The sequence below is a fragment of the Dromiciops gliroides genome, chromosome 2 (genome assembly GCF_019393635.1).
Source record: "Dromiciops gliroides isolate mDroGli1 chromosome 2, mDroGli1.pri, whole genome shotgun sequence".
NCBI classification, from domain to species: Eukaryota; Metazoa; Chordata; class Mammalia; order Microbiotheria; family Microbiotheriidae; genus Dromiciops; species Dromiciops gliroides.
In genome coordinates, this window is record NC_057862.1 from 659180526 (window position 1) to 659203033 (window position 22508).

General features: G+C 47.6%; 1 protein-coding gene across 3 annotated transcripts in view; it reads left to right on the forward strand.

Moving 5' to 3' along the window:
- Positions 1-1692: 1692 nt before the first annotated feature.
- Positions 1693-22508, forward strand: part of KIFC3 (kinesin family member C3) — a 65426-nt gene continuing 44610 nt past the window's right edge. Inside the window, exons 1-4 of one of the 3 annotated variants that reach the window (XM_043987010.1) lie at positions 1693-2123; positions 12610-12808; positions 15240-15379; positions 19547-19688. In XM_043987010.1, the coding sequence (XP_043842945.1) occupies positions 1713-2123; positions 12610-12808; positions 15240-15379; positions 19547-19688 (892 nt within the window). In that variant the 5' untranslated portion in view covers positions 1693-1712. Of the gene's footprint in view, positions 2124-12609; positions 12809-12931; positions 13229-15239; positions 15380-19546; positions 19689-22508 lie in introns of those variants that run through there. The other 2 variants (XM_043987011.1, XM_043987012.1) reach the window with 2 other exon arrangements.

The following is a 22508-nucleotide window of genomic DNA, read 5'->3' on the forward strand; positions in this document are numbered from 1 at the left end:
TATGGTCCGTCACTGGGCCCATACTTGTACCATTTCTACCTTTGAGAGGACTCTCCAGAGCTGGTGGTTAGTTCCTTGTCATTGTCTTTGAGAAGCCAGTCATCTGTAGGTCATGATTGGGAGAACTTCTGTAGAGGATCATGATCAATAAGGAATCCTTTACTCCACTTCCATACATTCTCTCCCAAAGACCTGCTCAAATGTTTCACTGGGGTGTGGAGGTGACCACAAGTTTCCAAAGACTACAGATTCCTGAGTGGGTGCTACCAATTAAGAAAGACTTTGAATGGGGTCCCAAAGATCTGAAGATGTGATGTACCACTTACCTCCTGTTAGAAAGGGGATGCATTAAAAATATATTGTTCCATTGTGTCGGACTCTCTGTGACCCTATTTGGGGTTTTCTTGACAGAGAAACTGGAATGGTTTGCTATTTCTTTTTCCAGACATTTGGCAGGTGAAGAAACTGAGGTAAACAGGATTAAGTGACTTGCCCAGGGTAACACAGCTAGTAAGTGTCTGTGGCCAGATTTGACCTCGCAAAGGGGAGTCTTCTTGACTAACAGCCCTGCACTCTATCCACTGTACCAACGAATGCCCCATTTGGCTAACGTTGGGGATTTGTTTTGGCAGATTATGGGTATTTATGATGAATTTTGTTTTTCCTTTTTAATTGTCCAGTTGGGGGCCAGGCAGGACCCAGTGGGAAGGAGAGGTATTGGTTGCTTGTGAAAACAAATAATTAAATAACAGTTAAAAAAATTGGAGACTGCCTCTTGTCTCTGAGGAACAACCTAGCTAAATTTGGAGAGCCCATCACCGGGCTGGAGGTAGGCTGAAGCATCTCAAAGATCACTTGCTAAGTCAGAAGGGCTGCAATCTGTCAGGAGAGGGAATGCCAATGAACTGGATATTATTGACGACATTTTCCATGTGTATTGATGCCTACTCCCCAAGTAGCTTTATATTTACCCCATTTTCTAAATAAACAAATTATTTTCCATTTGAGAAAACAGAGGCCCTGATGGCTAAAATCATTTGCAGTCTAGGCAGGACTTTCCTTTGATCAAGATTCTTGACTTTCAGCCCAGGGCCCAAATCCAGACCATTCTCACTCTCTTACCAAGCAGCAGCAGTAGACAAAACCAGCCTTTAAGTGGGTACTCTGGCAGCATCTTCTAGGGCTTTTAGTTTGTCTTTTTCACCTGGCAAGCCAAGGGACACTGAGCCTGTCCCTCCCCACCCCCACTCGAGCTCCAGCAGAATCATCATTCAGACAGCATGTGAAGTCTCTTTCTTCTACTCCTTCCACACCCCAGAGGGGAAATATTGCCGCTCTCTCCAGAATAAAATGGGGGCACTGTTTAGGAGACAAAGAACAATGGCTCCCTGAGTTGCTGCTCCTAAGGTCAGCTGCCACTCTTGTCTCCTGGGTTTAAGGTCCTCCTAATCCCTTCGTCCTGCAGCAGATTTCGTCTGGGGGCTTGATATGGGGGAATAGCTTTTCGTGGGGCTGATGCAGGAGTTGTTGGGGGTCATTCTGCCCCTCTTCCCCTTAGAGGTCAAGGGAGCTTGTGTCTTTCTGTCCTTACCTGCTCTGCTTTGGCACGTGTTTAGTTTGGGGGTTGGGTGGGTGGGGGTATTGGGAAGAAGGGGACGATCTGGGCATCTGCCCTGCGCCGGGCGTGTGTGCACGCGTCTATACGGGTGTGCATGCGTGTGCGCGCGTGCAGGCACGTGTGTCCCTGCTACCCCGGCCCTGCACCTGGGGCGGGGCGCGGGGCGCGGGGCGGGCTGGTCCAGGGAGCCCCCCAACTCCCCCTCCCGCTCTTCTCCCCAGCCTCTGGCTGCTTGCCCGCCTCCAGCACCGAAGAATGTCTCCAAGTGTTGAGAGCCGGTTACCATGGGAACCAGCAGCCGTTCGAGTTAATCATTTCCTGTGGAAAGTGTAAGGCGGTGGGGAGGGGGGGGGGAGGTCAGATTCGACAGTGTGACATTCCTGCTTCATACCGGGCGGCCTGGCGGGCGCGGGGATGCCGGAGCAGGCGATGGCCTGGAGCTCCTCCCCCGGAGGCTGGGGAGCTGCCACCCCGGAGGGACCCCGGACTGGGCAGCGGGGACCGGGTAAGTCACTGGCCCTGATGCCTCCACCTTTGGGGGCGGGGGGAGAGGAGTGGAAAGTGGGGGCCCTCCGGCTCCATCTGAACGTCTAGCCCATGTCTAGCTTAGCTTTCTCTTTCCACCCCAGGGTGTGGGGGGGTGCGCTTTGGTATCTTTCTGGCGCCAGCCGCCTTTCCCAGCTTTGCGTCCCCAGGACACCCCCCTCCCGCTGCTGGGGATCCCCCGAGGGGAACCCGGTCCCTGCAAACCAGGGCACTTGAGGTGCTGCAGCGGCTCAGTGATTGGAGGAGCTGGGGGGGGGGGCGAGGCGGGATGCACTCTGAAAAGGACCCCAAGATACACCCCCAAACCCCAGCATTTTCATTCCTCCAGGCTTAGGGCTGCAGTTGGGGAGAGAGGGGCGGGGCTAATTAATGCTTTAAAGCCTGCTCTCCGGAGATTTCAGCTGTTTAAATTCCCTTACTGGATTGAGCCCGGGCAGGCTAGCCAGGTTTCTGTGTACCTTGGGGGTGGGGAGGGGGGGGGGGGCGTCGCTAACCGAGCCCCCTCCTGGATGATCTGAGTGGAGGAGCGAGGCAGCCTCTCCTTAGGGGGGTGGGGTAGGGGGGCTGCATGTCTCAAGATAGGCTCTTGTAGACATTGAGAAATACTGGTGTCTGGGCTGGGGGGGCCCAGCATGTCTCAGCTGCCGACCATCCTGGGCACGAGGCTAAGAGGGGTTCTGGGAGGACAATGTATTTCGGTTTCCCTGAGCAGTTACCAGAGCAGAGACGGGCTATTACAGGTGTAAATGGAAGAGAGCCGAGTGAAGGGCCTTCCGTGAGGATATTTTCAAAGGAGGGGAGGTGTCCATTTGGAATTTGTGCGCGCAGATACCCGCGGATTGGAGGGTCTCTTTTCTCTCCAGTTATTTTAGTCTTTTGGAAGGGAAGGGCCCTCCTGCATTTTCTCCACGATATCTCCATCCCTTCCTGTCCACTCCCTCGGCAATCACCCCTTCTAGCTCCTTATTCTTGGTGCTAAACGACTATAATAGACTCCTAACTGATTTCCCTTCTTCTAGTCTTCTCCAAATTGTTCTTCACTTCACTGCCCACTTAATGCTATTTATATGTGCCTTTACCCAGAGCAATTTCTCTACTCAAAAAACTTCAGTGGCTATCAGAGTATACATTCCTGGCATTCAAGGCCTTTGTAATAGAAGGCCTTTGTCATCTGGCTCCAGCCTACCCTTCCAACATTATCTTAAATACCCGTTTGAGGGGCAGCTAGGGGGTGAAGTGGATAAAGCACCGGCCTTGGATTTAGGAGGACCTGGATTCAAATAGGGCCTCAGACACTTGACACTTACTAGCTGTGTGACCCTGGGCAAGTCACTTAACCCCGATTGCCTCAAACATCCTGGGCCATCTCCAGTGATCCTGATTTAAATCTTGCCACTGGACCCAGATGGCCCTGGAGGAGAGAGTGAGGTTGTTGACTTGTGCCGACCTGCCTCACTTAAATTCAATTCACTGCAAGTCATGAATGACATCGCCTCTTGATATCATGGTTCTCTTCCAGAACGAAGGACAAACAACAACAACAAATGTGTGTTTATTGATTGATTGATCTTTATATCCCATTCATATGCTGTGCTCCAGTCCTCTTTAAAAATCCTTCCCCGGGGCAGCTAGGTGGCGAAGTGGATAGAGCACCAGCCCTGGAATCAGGAGGACCTGAATTCAAATCCGGCCTCAAACACTTAACACTTACTAGCTGTGTGACCCTGGGCAAGTCACTTAACCCCAATTGCCTCACTAAAAACCAAAAACCAACCAAACAAAAAAATCCTTCCCTCTCCCATTTCTGTGCCTTTGCTTTCACCACCCTCCTCTTCCTCCCCTCATAGCCATCTTTTGAATTCCATTAGTTCCTGTGCTGTGCCACCTCTTCCAGGAAGCCTTCTTACCTGATCCCAACCAGGTGAAAGGGATCTCTCTCTCTCCTCAAGCTGCTCATGCCTAGGCCTTTCCTTCACACTTCACAGATTGAGAGAGGAGCTTAGAGATAGAAAGGACCTCAGTGGCCATCCACTGAGTTTGCCATATATTTGAAAATACTTGCTGCACCCTACCCTACCCAAGGCTTTCCATGGTCTTTAAGGTCCACAGATTTCTCTCTAGGGAGAACCTACTCCCACCCAACCTATCCCATCCCATCCCATTCTTGGATAACTAACTAGGAAGTTGTGTCTTTCTATAAAACCTAAGTCTGCCTCTTTCCACACACACCATGTTGCCATTTTTGTCCTCTGGAGCCAAGTAGACCAAGCTCAATCTTTCATTTCACAGCAGGCCTTCAAATTCTTGAAAAAGGCCATTGCTTTGCTACTGAGTCTTCCCCTTCTCTAGTCCCAACACCACAGTTCCTTCAGCTGATCCTTATAGGGTATGTACTCAAGGCCCTCTCTGAATGCCTTCCTGATTACCAATGTCCTAACCAAAATCTGGCACCCAGAGCTGAGCCTAATACCACAAATGTGTTCTAGCCAGGACAAAGTACTTAGCATACTGGTTTTTTATCACAGGTTTTCATGTATGCAGATTTCCTCCTCATTGAATTGTAACCTCAGAAGCAGGGTCCTTATTTTGTCCATCTTTTTATATTCCTGGTATCTAGCATGTTGAATAATTAATAATAATAACTAGCATTTATAGAGTTCATTAAGGATTTGCAAAGTTCTGTACATAGCAACAATAACACTGTGAGGTAGGTGCTATTATTGTAATATATTTTACAGATGAGGAAACTGAGACACAAAAAGTGACTTGCCCAGGGCCACAGCTATGTATTAGGTATTTAATTTGTTTGCCAAAAGTAGTTTTCTTTCTTTTTTCTTTTTTCTAAATCATAAAAGCATTTTATTATTTTCCAGTTATTTGTAAAGATAATTTTCAACATTTGTTTTTATAAGATTTGGGGTTTCAAATTTTTCTCCCTCCCCCCCTCCCTAAGACAGAAAGCAATCTGATATAGGTTATATATGTACAATTGCATTAAACATATTTCTGCATTAGTCATGTCGTGAAAGAAGAATCAGAACAAAAGGGAAAAACCTCAAAAAAGAGAAAAAACCAGCAACAAAAAAGTAGAAACCGTATGGTTCAATCTGCATCCAGATTCCACAGTTCTTTTTTCTGGATATGGAGAGCATTTTCCATCATGAGTCCTTTGGAATTGTCTTGGATCATTGTACTGCTGAGAAGAGTTAAATCTATCACAGTTGGTCATCCATCTCACAATGTTGCTGTTCCCGTGTACAATGTTCTCCTGGTTCTGTTCACTCAGTATCAGTCCACTTAAGTCTTTCCAGGTGTCTCTGAAATCTGCCTGCTCATCGTTTCTTACAGCACAATAGTATTCCATTACATTCATATACCACAACTTGTTCAGCCATTCCCCAGTTGATGGGCATCCCCTCAATTTCCAATTCTTTGCTACCACAAAGAGAGCTGTCATAAGTATTTTTGTATGTGTGGGTCCTTTTCCCTTGTTTATGATCTCTCTGTGATATAGACTTAGTATTACTGGGTCAAAGGGTATGCACAGTCCCATAGCTTTTTGGGCATAGTTCCAGATTGCTCTCAAGAGTATTTTTCAACACTCCTCTAGACCTTTTCCTTGACCAGGACAGACAGTCAGCACATTGAAGTCCATATGAGCCTTCCAAGACCCCAGCATGGGACCAAAGTGTATTCTCCACCCTCCCCCAACCCTTCCCCCAGGGTCCAGCTTATCAGCACTGTAGGCCTTGGGAGTACAAACTCTTGCAACCTGCCGGTCAGTCAGTAGCTGCTCTTCTGTTGTGTCCTTGAAAGAGGCCAGGCCAGTGGCCTGTGAGGCCAGTTGGAAACAAGGCAGTGAGCTGGTTCCTTGGCTTGGCTGCTCTGCCCTGACCTCCAAGGTGCCACACCCTCATACTGAATAGGGGAGTGATCGCTGCCTTGAGCTGCCTCTGATCTGAATCTCTGTATTCCCTTCTCCAACCAGACTCAGGAACTACCTGTGTTTAGGGGAAGATTCACACCCATGCTGGAAGGTTGGCCCAGGTCATCACTGAGCTGAAAAAGACCTAGGGGAGGTTGTTGGGTAGTGGGCAGAGTCTTGCTCTCTTGGCTCCAGACCATGAAGTTATTTTAGATTCCCTTGACCTGTCACATAGAGCCAGTTGCTAAATTCTGCTGTTTCTTCCTGCCTGATATTGCTCAGAACCACCCCTTCCTCTCTGTACTTTCCTTCCTGGAGGTTTCTCTGATCCAGGCCTGGGTAGTTTCCCTCCACCCTCTGACTGCAGCCTTCCCCTTCTTCCCTAGGGCGTAGATAGCGCTTTGGCATCTCTGATTGACGACTGTATAGGAGGCAGGTGCCCAACTGTGACCTCTAAGGGCCCCTCTCCTGGACTTACCTTGCTCTTCTTCTCCTGCCAATGATAATTAGAAGGGGCAGCTAGGTGGCCCAGTGGATAGAGCACCGGCCCTGGATTCAGGAGGACCTGAGTTCAAATCCGGCCTCAGACACTTTACACACTTACTAGTTGTGTGACCCTGGGCAAGTCACTTAACCCCAATTGCCTCACCAAAAAAAAAAAAAAAAGAAAGAAAATAGTATGCAATGATAATTAGAGTAACTTGCATGTCTGCATTTCTTTAAGCATTTCCCGTGTCCCTGTGAGAGATAGGCAGTGCCATCTTACCCCTATTGTACTGATTCGAACGTGATAATCATGATAACTGGCATTTACACGGGGCCCTTTAAGGTTTGCAAAGTGCTTCCTACATGTTTTCTCATTCAATCCTGGCAAGAACCCTGTGAGGGTTTTGTTTTTTTTTTTACAGGTGAGGAAACTGAGGCTGAGAGTCAAGTGACTTGCCTTGAGCCAGGGTTCAAACTCAGGGTCTCCTGACTGCTCCATTTTAGGTGAATTGACTTACCCCTTGGCATACAGCTAGGAAGAGCAGAATTCAAACTCAGACCCTGGTTCTTCAGCTGTGTCTGAGTGTGAATATCCTTATCTCTTCCTCTTAATAATAATGATGACATCTTATATTTCTGCAGTAGATTAAGCTTCTCAAAGGGCTTTCACATACTGGAGCTCATTGGAGCCTCACAGCAAATGAGTGGATTATCATCCCAATTGTTATTCTAACTTTATGGAGCAGGAATGATTTAGCCTTTGTCCCAAGACCTGGTGATTGTAAAGTGAACACCTTTAGCCCAAGGCAGTGAAGTGGATAGAGCACTGGGTCTAGAGTCAGGAAGATGGGAGTTCAAGTTCAGCCTCAGACATTTACTAGCTCAGTGACCTTGGGTAAGTCATTCTGCCTCAGTCTCAGTTTCCCCAACTGCAAAATGAGGAAAAAAACACCTACTTGGTGCCTAGCACATAGTAGGTACTTAATAAATAAGTACCTATTCCCTTCCCTCATTCATTTCTAGGCAGCTTGTGTATGGCGTAGAGAACCCAATATTTGATCAATGTGTGGCCATCTGGTCACCCTTCTCTGTTCTTCAGATTTTGTGCGATCACAGATTTAAAGCTGGGAGGAATCTCAGAGGTCATTTTGTCCAGAGGTATCAAAGAATCGGCCCAGGTCACATTGGCTGTGAAAACTCAAGCCGGGGCCAAAACAGATTAAATTGCAATTGGGAAATAGTTGACAAAAGAAATAAAAATAGAACAAAACATAGATAATGTGAATATGTGGTTTTCTGAGTCACTGTGTGCCTTCAGAGATCCAGTCATACTGGTTAGTGTCCACCCCCCACCCCACCTCCAGCCAATTCTATTTGGGTTTGACAACATGGTGCCCCTGCCCTCTCACTTTCCAATCTCTTTACCTGAGCTAACCCATACATCTCCTCCTTCTCTCCCTTCCCTTAGCTTCTTGGCTATTCTTCTCACTTGGTTTGATTCAATTCAACATTTACTGAGCTCCCATGTTGTGTAAGCCAACATTGATTAAACTCCAACTTTTTATATGTTAGGCAAAAATGATGCAGCCTCTTTCCTCAGAGAGTTTACATTCTCCTAGGGTGATGATAAATACAGTGTTAATACAAGTCAGTTTGAGGACGGAAGAGAGCACAACTGAGAGAATCAGAGAAGGCTTCCTAGAGGAGGTGGCACCCTGATCAGAGCCAAGAAAAGGAAGCTAAGAATTCTGAAGTGACCCACCTTGCCACACTCATAAGCATTGCCATGGAAACTCAGAATTTGGGGAGGTTAGGAAGAATTCCTGTAATTCCCAGGGCCCCAGGGCCTTGGACTTGACCTGGGGCACACTACCCAGAGTGCCTAAGTGTCTTTGAGGAGGAACATGAATGGACTTCTGGGAGAGAGAGGCTGATGAAGTTACCAAACCCTAAGTTTCCCTGGTGTGACTTGTGGGGCTGACATAATGGTTTATATCAAGTATGGGAGGCATGGAGGCAGAGGATGGAATGGCAGATTTAGTGAGCAGTCCATGGTCTAGTTTGGCTGAAATAGGGAATGTGAGAAGGGTATTGATGTAAAATAAGGCTAGAAAGACAAGATAGAGCCAGAATATGGAGGGACTTAAATTCTAGTGTTACAGTAATAAGTGCTGCTGGACCCGGTCTCCCTGTCCCCTAAGGGGGGCCCTTTCAGCTCTGGTCCCAGGCAGATGCAGACTGTGTTTAGTTCTGGGGTTGCTTGGTGTGTAATGAGTGGTTAGGCTCTTTTTCTCATACTTTTTGGTTCTTAATAGATCCATCCCAGAGTCCATTGAAAATGACTTAGGAGGGGGCAGCTAGGTGGCGCAGTGGATAGAGCACCGGCCCTGGAGTCAGGAGTACCTGAGTTCAAATCCGGCCTCAGACACTTAACACTAGCTGTGTGACCTTGGGCAAGTCACTTAACCCCAATTGCCTCACTAAAAAAAAAAAAAAAGAAAATAAAAAAAAGAAAATGACTTAGGGTTTATGTTTGGCTTGTGTTGAGGGTGTCCCCCTAAAATGGAGGTGTAGAAAGGTAGATGGCAGACAAGAAGAATCCGATATGGGACAGCTATTTATTTATTCTACATCAAAGAAATGCTAAACACAGAGATTCATAGGTGTGCTTTGACAGAGACTTAACAGGAGGATAGAGTGATTTATAACCATTCAAATTTTCTTGGAAAAATGATACACGGAACACCAGTTTGTAGATTTCACCTAGGCTTTGCATTGTCCAAATGGTTTACTCCATGTCTATGTCATCTGACATGTCAGGACAGGGGTTGAACTCCTCATTCTGTTGGAATTCATTCTTTCTGATGAAGAAACTCCCCTGATGACAGTCAGTGCCAACTAAGAGACCCAGTCCCTCTGGAACTCTTGAATTTACCAGTCTGCCTCCAAGGTCAGACACCTCCATCTTGGGATAACTGTTCTCTCATGTATGCTTAGGGAAGGAAGCACAAAGTGACAAACATAGCGAGGGTCCCCAAGTCTTAGGTTTAGACTCACAGCCTACTCTAGCTACCACATGAGAGCCTCCTACTTGCAACTTCATTGGGGAAAGGGTAGCCTCCTCTCCTCTATACCTCTTAGGAGAATTTTGAATAGTCCTGACCTGATGTATAGAAGAGAGAGGAAGAGAGAAAGAGATGACTGGTCACTCCCTTTTCACTCTCATTTCTCTTTCCATTTTTTTCCTCTACCTCTCTTGCTTTATCTTCAAAGTCCTTTTTGAGTGAGTGCTTCTATGGCCTGAGACCAATTGTCACTCCCTTTTAAAGATCCAATAATCCAGGTGGCTCAGTGAGGTTGGAGTCAGGAAGACCTGGAGTGTCTGAAATCTCAGACACTAGTTGCCTGACCCTGGGAAAGTCACTTAACTTCTGTTTGCCTTAATCCACTGGAGAAGGAAATGGCAATAGAAAGCCATTGAAGGTTTTTGATTGAGAAGTAACCTTATTTTAGCTGCTATGTGGAGAAGGATGAGTTAATTCTTCCAGAGGACAATGATAAAATGTCCTGGGCAGCATGACCTCATGAAACAGAGGGAAAGAGAAGAAATGGAAGGGAAAAAAAATTGAATCTGAAGAAACCTAGATATGAGAGCCAATTTAGCCTGGTCATCTCAAGAGCATTTAAAGATGAAGCTGAAAAGAGGGCAGCAAAGAGATGAATCGAGATCATGGGATATACCCGTTTCTCCATCATTGGTAGGAGTAACAGGATCCACTTGGGTCCCAATACCACGGTCTCTCCCTGAGAAGTAGAAATTACATGACAGAAAAGAAAGATGGAAGAGATTTTTTTTTGGGGGGGGGGAACCCCACCGCATGATGACCGGAAAAGGCTGCCAAGACATTAATCACTACCAGCCCATATGCCTACTTTGTCACCTCTATAAAATCTTTATGAGAATAATTTATATATGTATCATGATATCCTTAATGAAAATACATGAAAAGAATGTGCAAACCTCTGCAAACAATATTCTACAGGTATTTGTAGAAGCATGAGTGGGGCCCAGGTGAAGAAGGCCTGCTATCCTTCCAGATGTGTTGTTTGCATCAAACCCCACCACGTTTCTGTGCCCCCTAATGGGATTCGCAATAATTCAAAAGGGTTCATCATAATGATCCATATGGAAAAAACCAACAACCACCAAGTGAAGGATGCTTATTATTCTGCCTGTGATCTACTGCCCTCTGAACTTGACCATTTGAACATGTATTTTACATGAGCTGCATCAAGGAGGGGTTTGGTTTTTGTTGAGTGTCTGTTTCCCCCTCTCCCAGATAGGGTTCTGTATTTATCTGGTAATTAATATATGTTTGTTGAATTGGATTAGATTAGATGGGAACTATGGCTCCGCTGTGAGATAGGCACAGAATTGAACAGGAAGAGAATGGCTTTGCAAAACTGCCCACTTCTTGTATTGATTTCGCAGCTTCTTTGTGAAACACACATACATCTTATAAACCTTGCTAGCCTTCCAAGACTGGATGTTGGGAATCACACAGTACCCCACTCTCTGAAGAATCAAGCTTGTGGCTACCCAAAGGGGAATGGGGAGATGAAGGTAGAGCATAAATGGCTTCTGTATATTCCCATTGACTTCTTCTTCTTCTTTTTTTGCGAGGCAATGAGGATTAAGTAACTCGACAGTTGTAAGTGTCAAGTGTCTGAGGCCGGATTTGAACTCGGGTCCTCCTGAATCCAGGGCTGGTGCTTCATCCACTGCTCCACCTAGCTGTCCCCCATTCACTTCTTGAATGCTGGAAGTAATGTGAAAGTTAACAGCAAAGCATTTCATTACCAAGGAAGGGTATGGACCGGTCATGTGGCGTGAGCCAGGGATGACAGCTTGGTAGCCTCCTGGCTCTGCTGGTACCCAAATGATGCTAAGAGATATGGAGGAAGGTGCTCAGCCTTTTGGGCAAACTCCTTTGTGGCTGATTCATGGGGGAGACGTGGGCAAGAATCGCCTAGAATAAAGAAAGATGTAGTTGGGCTGAAATTTAAACCAGTGGAGGGAATATTCACGTTAATGACAACAGAAATTTATTGACAGGTTGAAGAAGTAAGAGGAAGCTTTGGAAAAGAGTAGAGGCAGAACCTGCATAAGACAAAATGGGCTGTGCCCTAGGTTCCAGCAAGTTGGGGGTGGGGTGAGGTTCCTCCCTTTGGTGGATGGGGTTCTCACCACTCCCAACCCTGTGCCAGCCACCTGCCTCATCGGGTCTGGACTGCCATGCTCCAGGGTCGGCTGGCTGTCAGGTCTCTGTTCCTGGGACTCCTTCCCATTGTGCGTCATTAGGTTGTGAGCTCATTGGTGGGCTTTTCTTCTTGTGTATTCCCAACACTTAATAGAGTGCCTGGCACGTAGTAGGCGCCTAATAAATGCTTCTTGACTGGCTGGGTGAACCTTAAAGCACTATAGAAATGTTAGTTATTATTACATTTTTTTAAGGAACATATTTGTATATATTTAAGCATGCTGATACACTGCCACGCATCAGGGTGGAGAAACTGAGGCATGGGAAAGTCAGAGACTGACAGGGCATACTATCTACCAGGCTTTCTTTTTTCCCAAGCGATCATCCTGGGATGAGATTGTCTAGTCTGACCCCTTCATGTTATAAGTGAGGAAATGTGGGCCGGAGAAGAGGCAGCCAGTGAGGAAAGGCCCCCTCGTTGGGGACAAGAGCCTAGACTGAATCCCAGCCCCCCACTGCTTCTTGCTTAGCTGTGTCTGGTCACTCGGGGAGGGACGCAGCTAGCGGCTGTCTCAGCTGTTCTCTGTCCCCAGATCAGGTGACATGTGCCTAGACCCTCACCCAGAAGGCTCCTCTGTGCAGACATTCTTAAAGAACCGGACGGTTCTGCAGCCAGCCTCTTGGACGTACCCACCTCTGGGGCCTGGGGCACCTTCTCCCAGGAAGCTAGGCCCCCCCACCCCTGCTACATCCTTTCTCCTCCTTGTCCTCAGGTCCCCAGGAGCCTGTGGACCATTGAACCCCGTGCCATGATTACCTCTCTAAAGACCTGGAATCCGGGCACCGCTCCCTCTACCAGGGCCCTGTGGAAAGGAAGCTGTGCCCAGGACAGTGGGGATCCTGTGATGGCCAGCCCCGCCTCTCCGTGCTCCCGCCCTTTCCCACACGCCAGCCAGGGGAGGTGGAGAACTGGTGAGTCCGCATTTTTAAAATGTTTTTTTTTTTTTCCTCCAGATACCAGAGATGAGACTAAAGTTTCCCACTGAATCCTAAACCCAGTCATAAGCAGGCAGGTAATTACAGGGTAACCAACAAGCTGCCCGAAAGCTCTGACCGAGTCTCCCCGAGAATCTGAGTATCCTCCTTTCTTTTTCTGACTGCAAAGTCTTGAAAGGAAAGTTAAACTTTAACAAACTGTAGCCAAAAAAAAAAAAGAAAGAAAAGAAAAGAAAGAAAGAAAGAAAAAACTGAAAAAGAAAGGGAAAAAAAAGAAAAAAAAAGAAGGTGTGATGTCTGACCTTCCCAGGTGGCCCTAGGCTGGTCTCCCTTTGTCCTTCACCTGGAAGCTCTTGGTTTCACTCCTTTTATCCCTCCCTCTGACTCGTAAACAAGGTAAGTGAAGTGTCTGGTTAATGTTTTCTTCGCTGGCTTGTGACATTTGATCCTACTCAGGGCTCTGTTTGCGGGTCGTGTTCAGAGCGGACTAGGAACGGTGCAGGGCATCTGGGAGCTGTTTGGGGATCTCCAGGGGGTCCTTGTGCTCAGCTCTCTCCAGGGTACTTAGTTCCAGGTGCTGGCATGGGCTTCCCGGGAAGGAACTCGAAGAATGGGCAATGGGGAGTGGAAGGAAGCCGGTCCCAGAGTGGCTCACCTCATCAGCTGCCCAAGCCTCAGTGCATTTGATCTCTTTTTTCTGGGTCATGCCAGCCTCCCTATTCCCCTTTCACCGATGCTGGGGGACTTGACTTAGGGCCATCGAGATGTGAGCTAAATAGTCTGGTGGACTTTTAAAGGCGGTATTGTCTGGAGTCGGGAGCTACATGTGACTCTGCTCTTCTGCTAGGCTTAGGTGACTCTCCTTACAGTCAGTTTATTTATTTATTTTTGGCCATAGAACAAAGGACCAGGAAAGACTTTTTTTCTCCTTTTTTTTTTGGGTGGGTGGAAATCAACACTTTCATTTTGTGCACCTGAAGCCAAAGTGGGCGTTGCGAGGGTGGTCTTTGACACTGTCAGTCGGCTGGCTAAAGAGAGATTCCTTCGATGCTGGCTACTTCAAAGGTTAGCTCCTCCGTATCTGTTTCCATTTTCCTTCAGATCCCAGAAATGAGACCAAGGTTTCCCACCTTCTCAAGAAGGAGGTCCCCCATTCACTGTGGGGTAACAGAGAAGGCTATTGTCCACTCTGGGAAGACCAACTGGATTAAGGCAGGATGAGGACTGAGAAAAGGCCATCAGATTGACTAATTAAGAGATCACTGATTTCATTTGTATTAGGGCTAGCCCAGACCCCTAGTGTGGCCTGGAAATTGACCTGTTCTCCTTTGAACCTAGAAAAAAAAAAGTGATGATAATGACAGTGGTGGTGATGATAATATTGATAACAGCTTATATTTTATATTGTGCCTTAAAGTTTTCAAAGCGCCTGACGTATACTCAATCACTCCAGGGCCGGGCCAGATATCCTACGGGCTGAGCTAGAACAGGATGAGTTTCTGAGGCTAGAAGGGGGTGGGAGTGGGGGAGGCATAGTCAGTTGTGTCATCCGGCTTTTTTATTGCAAGGAGGCAGTCCCTTCTCAGCAAACCTTAGGCCAAGGGAACAAAGAGGTGAGACTTGAAAAAGCATGTGAAGTCTTTTTTTAGACTGTTAGAGAGGGATTTTTTTAAAAGACAGCTGAGACTGAGGCCTCACAGCAAGCATTTGTTTTAATGAGCATCCAGAAAGGTCTTAGGAGTCAGGCGTGAAATTTCCATCTGAGATATGTTCAACTCGGTGTTATCAGTACACTTGGGGTGAGGGGAGCTGAGATAATTGAAACTAAAACCCACAGTTAATCAACTTACCCATGAGTTTTAACCTCTCCCTTTGAACAGAGCTGCGAACAAGTGGCAGAAGGGGCCTGGTGTTTCCTTATCCTCTTTCACCCTCTTTAGGACTAACAAGCAACTGAACTGGGCTGAATGCAAGAAGGGAAGCAGGGAAGTGGCCCGGAAGCCCACAAAGGAAATAGCCAAGTTCTAGGATAACATGGCGGCAAGGAAAATCAGGAGGCCTGACATGGGCATCCGGCACAGTTCTCCAAAAAGAGACTCACTCCCTTACACTTGGCCAAGTCTTCTTCTGGGCTACTTATCTTTGTGTCCACTAAAGATAGATGACTGAGCTGTGCCTACCTGGCTGATGACAGGCTGAGAGTCAGGGCATGGGGTGTGAAAGAGATACCAGCAAGGTTACATCCGATGCCAGCTTCCATCTCAGACAGGAGGCAGTTCCCAGGGCCTGTTTCCTTCTTTATACTTCTACACTCAGTGCCTAGCACAGAGTAGGCACTTAACAATCATGCTGATTGATTGATTGGTATTGGTGGAATCTCTTTAACCCAAGTTTCATTTTCTGGAAGGGCTCCGTAAGGATACCCTTGGTGGTGGTGAAGAAGATTCAGGGCAGACCTCTACCCACCCGACCCCAGCTCAGCGCCGAGCCCTCAGTGTGGACTGGTCTGGTCCTGGGAGCCCTCGGGGATTGTACCTGACTGTCCAGGTAAGGACTCACCTTGGAGGGAGATGAGATCTCCAGTTCTTCCGAAGGAAGGGGAAAGGAGATGGTTCTTCTCCTGGAAAGTTGGGCTCTGTCTGCTGTAAGCATTTCAGGGGAAAGGGTTATCAGGGGAGAGACTTGAGATCTACCTTTGTGCCAGAAATCCTTAGCGCATATCTTCCCTGGGAGCCTGTGCCCGTGAAGCAATTTGTCTTATAAAGATATCTCCTGAAGATCTAGAGAGAGATGACAGAAGGCTCTCCACCTCTCCCCGACAAAGGTGTTGAGCACAGTAAGATGGGGCTGTCTGTCTGTCAGCTCTGCATAGGCACACCTCAGGGAGGATGGGTGGTGTTAGGCAACCTGGCTGCTCACACCAGGGTCTGTTCACACCCTTCCACAGATTTTTAATTCATTTCTAAAACTTGCATAAAGTCCTGTGAAAAGAGAAAAAATGGGCTTCATGGGTTGTGGGCCCAGAGAGAATTCTCTCCAAGACATAGCTCTTCCTGAGGGAAGCTGACGGATGTAGCAGCAGCCTTCTCGGCTCTCTGGGCTACCTTCCCTTTGCAGGCATAGAGTATTTGTGATGGGAGTCAGCATGTGGAGGGGTGGGTAGTTCAGTGAATAGACTGATGAACTTGGGAGTTGGGAAGACTCGAGTTTGAATCTAGCCTCAGCTACTTCTTAGCTGTGTGACCTGGGCAAGTCACTTAGCCATCAGCCTCGGTTTCCCCACGTGTAAAACTTGATTGAAATAAGTGCTCTCTAAATGGTGACTATTTATATTATGAATTGTCATCATCATCTGTCAAATGGGGATAAAAGACCTCATTGATGAGCTTGTTGTAAGGATTCAATGAGGTAATATGAGCTATTATTGATAGTAGGAGTTGAGTCCCTGGTCCTGCCACCTCCTAGCCCTGCGGTTTTGGGCAGCTCTGCAGTCTTCTTTGGGCTTGGTTTCTTCTTCTATAAAATGAAGGCTTTGGACTGAACTGGTTTAAATATACCCGGATGCTGCCCTGTGTGCATAATCCCATGTAAAGATTTATGATCCCCTGTGCTTGTGCTGTTGGGTGTTGGGACCTGGAGTCAGGAAGGACTAGGTCTGAATCCTGCTTCAAGTACTTACCAGCTTTGGTGATCCTGTGACCAGCCTCTCTCTGCCTCAGTTTCTTCATCTATAAAATGGCAAAAATCATGGAATCTCCCTTCCCTCCCCATCCCCCAACCTCCTTACTGGGCTGTTGTGAGGATCTCAAGTGAAGTAATATATTTACTATAATAATATACATTTAAACACTTTTGCAAGCCTTAATGCACTCTAAGTGGGAGTTGTTATTATGAATTTGAGCCTGGGCAGCCTCAGTCTGGGGATGAAAATAGCATCTGCCTCAGAGGGTTGCGGTAATGATAAATGAGATGATATTTGTAAAGCATTTGGCATACCTTAAAGTGACACATAAATGCTAGCCATCATCATCACTGATAATAATAAACCAGGTGGGTAGGCATGAGGGTGTGAGCCCAGGAGTGAAGCACAGTTTCTTCATTTCTACTGTAAGTGCTGAGCTGGTTAATGAGTGTAGAAAGCATCTATTGGCTCCAAGGTACCTTTTCTGAAGTCTGTTTAAGTTGTTCTTCCGCTTAAATGCTGCCTAACGGTGTGTTGGGGGTATTCTTGTGTAGGGAGACAACAGCCACAACAAACCTGTCCCGTTTTATGTAACACCTGAAGAGAGAGACTGGTTTGGGCAAGCAAAAGGCCAGAGAGACAGGCTAGAGAAAAGTTTTAGGTCTTCTCTCTTTGACCAGAGCTGCTATAGCAGAAGAGGGTGATGGGGGCCAGGAGCTGCCTGGTAACCTCCTTCCTCCCGCCTTGCAGTTCTGGGTTGGTTGTTGTCTTGAATTTTGATTACAGAGAGGGCTGTGTTGTGGTTGGAAGTGAATCCTTGGAAGTCAGCAAAATCTGTTTCCAATTTCCATTTCTGAGTTGCTGGAGAACTGAGCTTTTAACCTCTGGGCATGTCTCCTGATACAAAGTGGGTCTGGAAAAATCCACTTCCTTTCTAGCTCCTGGGAAAACTTCTTATGTTTCCAGGAGCTTTGAGATCGGGGCTGGAGAGTCCCAGGCTGGAGAACGGAAGCTTGCTACCTTCCTCATCACAAGAGAGCTAGAAGTTGGACAGGTTGTCAAGGTCCTGGGGTACACTAGCATCAGGACTGGGGAATCTGAGACAAGACTGGGGCAGACCAAGGTGGCAGAAATCCCCCAACATCAGAGGGCCCTCCTGCCTTTCCCCTTTGACCACTAGGAACAACTTCACCTTCCCTGGGACTGGACAGTACTGATCTTGCTGCTTGATCCAGAGCTTGCCAGGAGGTACAGTGGGTGCAAATGCTGGCCCGTGAAGTGGGAAGCCCTGAGATTCCCATCTCAGAAACTTACTAGCTGTATGATCCTGGGCAAGTCACTTAACCTCTGTTTGCCTCAGTTTCCTCATCTGTGAAATAGGAGTAATAATAGCAAATGAGATAAAATATATTAAGTGCTTTGTAAACTTTGGAGGGCTACATACTTATTAACTATTAATAGATTGCCATCGTCTTTCCAAGTATGCAATAGTTCATGCCCACGCTTGTCCCCTTATAACTGCTCTCTCTTTTCCACCTTCACCACATTGGTGTTCCTTAGTGAGAATTCCCCTCTAATCACTGAAGCTCACTATCTTTTTTCCCCTTTCTTTCTTCCATCCCTTCTTCCGTCACCATCCTTCCTTTCCAAAGCAGCTTTGACCACTTGGGGTCTTGAGGGCCGTGGGGCTCACCAGCCTGGTGTTTGCCCGGTCTCTTAGAAGTCTTGGGAACATCCTGCTGAGCTCAGGAGGTGGGCTGTAGTGGGAGCAGTGGACCAGGCGGTTGGTATGCAGTCATAGCACTTCCATAGTAACCCACCGTGAGGCTCTGGGCCCCATCTATAAAGTGAGTCTAACCCCTAAGGTGAAACGATGCTGTGTCTCAGTGGGGAATGTCCACACCCCGTTCGTTTGAACTGAAATCACCCAGGGATTGCTTACTTCTCTGGGAGACGAGGTTACCTATGAATGAAGGCAATGATGGGGCATGGTTGTCGGGTGGGAAGATCTCAGGAGGCCCGGCCCTACCACTCGATAGCAATGTGACCTTGGCTGAGTCCATTCCTTTCTCTGGGCTGCAGCTTTCTTCTAAAAAGAGGAGCCACGTACAGTGGGTATGGTGTGAGACTTGGAGTCAGGAAGGCCTAGTTTTTAAATCCCATCTCTGATTATGTACTAGCTGTGTGGCTCAGAGAAAGTGACTTAACCTCTCAGATTTCATGCAATTTTTTCATAAAATGGAGATAAGATTATCTAAAGGGCTTTACTCATAAGACTGTAATGAACCCCAAGCAGATACTACAGGTAGATGTGGCTTAGTGAATAGGTGCTGGACCTTAAAGTCAGGAAGACTCATCTTCCTGAGTTCAAATCTGGCTTCAGACACTTCCTAGTTGTGGACCCTGGGCAAGTCACTTAACCTTGTTTGCCTGTTTCCTTATCTGTCAAATGAGCTGGAGAAGGAAATGGCAAAGTATCTTTGCCTCCAGTATCTTTGCCAAGAAAACCCCAAATGGGGTCAGGGAGAGTCAGACACGACTGAAAAAATGACTTAACAGTGAACAACATCTCAAATCCTGTTTCAGACCCTCACTAGCTTTGTAACCGCAGGCAGCCACCATTTCCTCACTTTCCTCATTTGCCGAATGAAGGGGTTGGACCCGATGACCTCTGAGACCCCTTGCCAGCTTTCAGTAAGAATTCAGTGGGTGCTGACCTCCCAAATAAAGACCATGCCCTCGCCACACCTTCCCATCCTAGGTGGTTGGTGTCTGTGCCCTCCCATGTCAAGATGAGGGACTTGGTTGGGGCTGGGATGTGTTGGGTAACCGGAGAATTTTCAGACACCTGGCCATCTTACTGGGTGACTGGCGCTGGGGGTTCTCAATGACCTGAGGTTTCTCCTCCTGCTCCTGCTCCTCCTCCTCCTCCTCCTCCTCCTCCCTGGGCATTGAGGACAGGAGGCTGGGGCGTCTCTGTGCCCGATGTTGCAATGCCCTTTACAGGACTTGTGGTTGTGTCTTGGCCACAGGCACTCCAGGACAAGGTGTATGCATGCAAGAGTCAGGTGAAGAAGGAGGAGAAGCAGCAGAAGAGGCCGACACCGGCCCCCAAACGGGCCCGAGACTTGGCCCAGGCAAAGGAAGCCCACATCATGAATGTTGAGAAAACAGGTAAAGAGTGCAAGGGTCCAGCGACTAGCCAGGAGCTAAGCAGCTCTGAGCTGGTTCAGCAGCTGATAGGGACGAGGAAAGGCACGCTATGGTCAGCCCCTAAGGTTGCTGCTCTTCCCATCTTTGCACTATCCAGGCCTGGGTTCCTTTTGTCTGGATTTCTGTGACCAGGTGTGCGTGACCCAAAGAATCCCATCAGCTTGCAGCTGGGACTCCTGATGTATCTAATTAGTCCCTTCATCCTTCTCATCCTTTGCTTTGCAGGAGCTCTGCCTGTGTGATTATATAACCTTCCCCTCCCCTCCCACCCCACCCCCACCCACTCATCTTCTCTACCTGTAACCAGGTGATCACAGGCTTCAGTGACTGAGCCCTGGGGTTGAATTTCAGTGGTTTTTGTCTCGCCTTGGCTTCTTGTAGGGAGGAAGAAAGAATGGTAGCCCCAAAGATACTGTTTCTTCCTTGTGGAAAGGTACCTCGTCCCCCACCTCTGGGCCAGTCAGGTGAGAGACAAAGCCTATTGTGGTAGAAAGAGTTGCTGGGTCTAGAATCTGAGGGTTTGTGTTCAAATTCTGGCTATTCTGTTTATTAGCTTGCGTGACCTTAGACAAGTCACTTACCTTCTTGAGAAGGGACTTGCTTTCTCCATCTGTAAAAATGAGAGGGTTGGACTCCTATGACCTCTAGGGTCCCTTCAAGCCCCAAACCTATGATCCCATGACTCATTTACTGTTTTGTGAATGTAGAGAAGCGTCTCCTCCCCCCCCCCCCCCCCCCCCCCCCCCCCCCCCCCGCCATTTCTGGAAAGGCCTTAGAAGCTAATGACAATAAACTGGCTATGGTGACTGACTGGCCTCCTTGGTCACTCTCTTCCCTTGTCGTCTTCTCTCAGGACAGAGAGGAAGAAGAATGTAGGGAGCCCAGAGCGTTAAGAGCATCCTCCCCAAGAGAAGACACTGGGCAGAAAGTGTGTAGAGGGAAAAGTCAGGCCCTGGGGATCGCTTCCCTTCTGTTCTGCCCAGGTTAATGGTGTGTCTAAACTTGCCCAGGGACGGTAGCTGGAAGCACTCCCTGGCTTCCGCCGTGGCTGGAGAGGGTTTCCCTCGTGCTGTATCGGCTTCCTCCAGAGCCAGGTGTCTCCATGACTGCCAACTTGGGGCGTTCTGTGGGCAAGGGCAGGAGAAAGGAGCCGGGGCTTTAGGAAAGCAGTGAGATCCAGATGAAGAAGGGAAACCAGGCAAGGGAGTAAGGGAATAAGGAAGCGACAGCCAGGACTGGAGGCTGTGGCCGGAGATGCCGCAGTCACAAGAGGCCTTAGGAGAGGCAGCCACACTTAATGCCATTCGTTTACTGTGTGCCCCTCTCACCTTCTTCCCTTCTGCTTTTTGTCTTGGACTGTGTCTGATCTCATGATCTTCCCTGTTGCTAAAGCTTTGCTCATCTACCCCTTAAGACCCTCTTGTGCTCCCAAGCGCCCCAAGATTGTTGCTGCTTCTGCTGTCCCTGGCTGACCCCACCATCCTCCTTTTGCATTTCCTCATCCTTTGCCAAATGGCTGGCCAGGTGTAACATTTGGAGGCCAAAGCAAACCCTTAGAATAGAATAGAAAGAGCCTGGGCCAAGAACGTTTCGTGATCTATAGGAAATTTCAACATCTCATGCAATATTCATGCAGTAGGAGCCCTGGGCAAAGTCCTAGGGGGCTGCAGGGGGGATCCCACAGGCCCTCTGGAGCTTAGAAATGGCTCCCTTGGATGGAGCTTTGCACAGAGGTCCCAGACCATCATGTCTTCTAACGTCCTCTCTCGAGGACAGAGCAGGAGTTTTGTCTGTGAGATCTCTGTGTGCGTGAGGCATTTAGAAACTCCCAGCCAAGTCTACTTGGCAGGAGCCAAGTGGTTACATTGACCACCTCATCCTGCCAACCTTTAGCCATCCAGGGAATGTGTGCTGGAGGGAAACACATTGCAACAGTGGGCAGACCCTGTTCTGAAGGCGAAAAGACAAGCGTTCTAATTGTAGCCTCATCTCTGCCCCCGGATGGGAGTCAGGTCCTTCACCAAGGTTTGGTGTGAGTGAGATACCACTACAGAGAATTAAAACTGGGCAATGTTTTCACAAAGGGCTTGGCCCCCACCCTCTTCTTCTGCTTGCCTTATCTTGCCAGGGCCCGGGCCTCCACACAACTTCCCACAGTCTCTTTGACATGCCCCTGCCTGGGTGCCCTCTGCCCCCTTTCCTATTCTCCCTTAGGTGATGCCTTTCCCCATAAACTCCTTGAGGGCAAGAATGTCTTAGCTTGATTTTTCTTTGCATATCTAAAGCTTAGCACAGTACCTGGCACATAAGTGCTTAATTGGTGTTTCATCTGTCATCTCTCTCTCTCTCCGTCTCTCTCCCTCTCTCATCTATATCTATTGGTCTGTCATCATCCCTCCCCCATATCTATATATCTCTCATCTATCTCATATCTATCTATTAATCTATTGATCTATCTTCTTCCATCTATTTCTCCATCATACCTCTCATTTATCTCATATTTCTCCTTTTATAATGTTTTTCTATCTCTCATCTATATCAGTTTGTCATCATCCCTCTATCGTATCTATCTCTCATCGATCTCATATCTATATCTATCTATTAATCTATTGATCTATCTTCCTCCATCTGTTTCTCCATCATATCTATCATTTATCTCACATATCTCCTTTTATGTTTTTCTATCTCTCTATCTTTCATCTATATCAGTCTGTCATTATCCCTCTATTGTGTCTCTCATATCTATCCCTATCTATATTTATTAATCTATTGATCTATCTT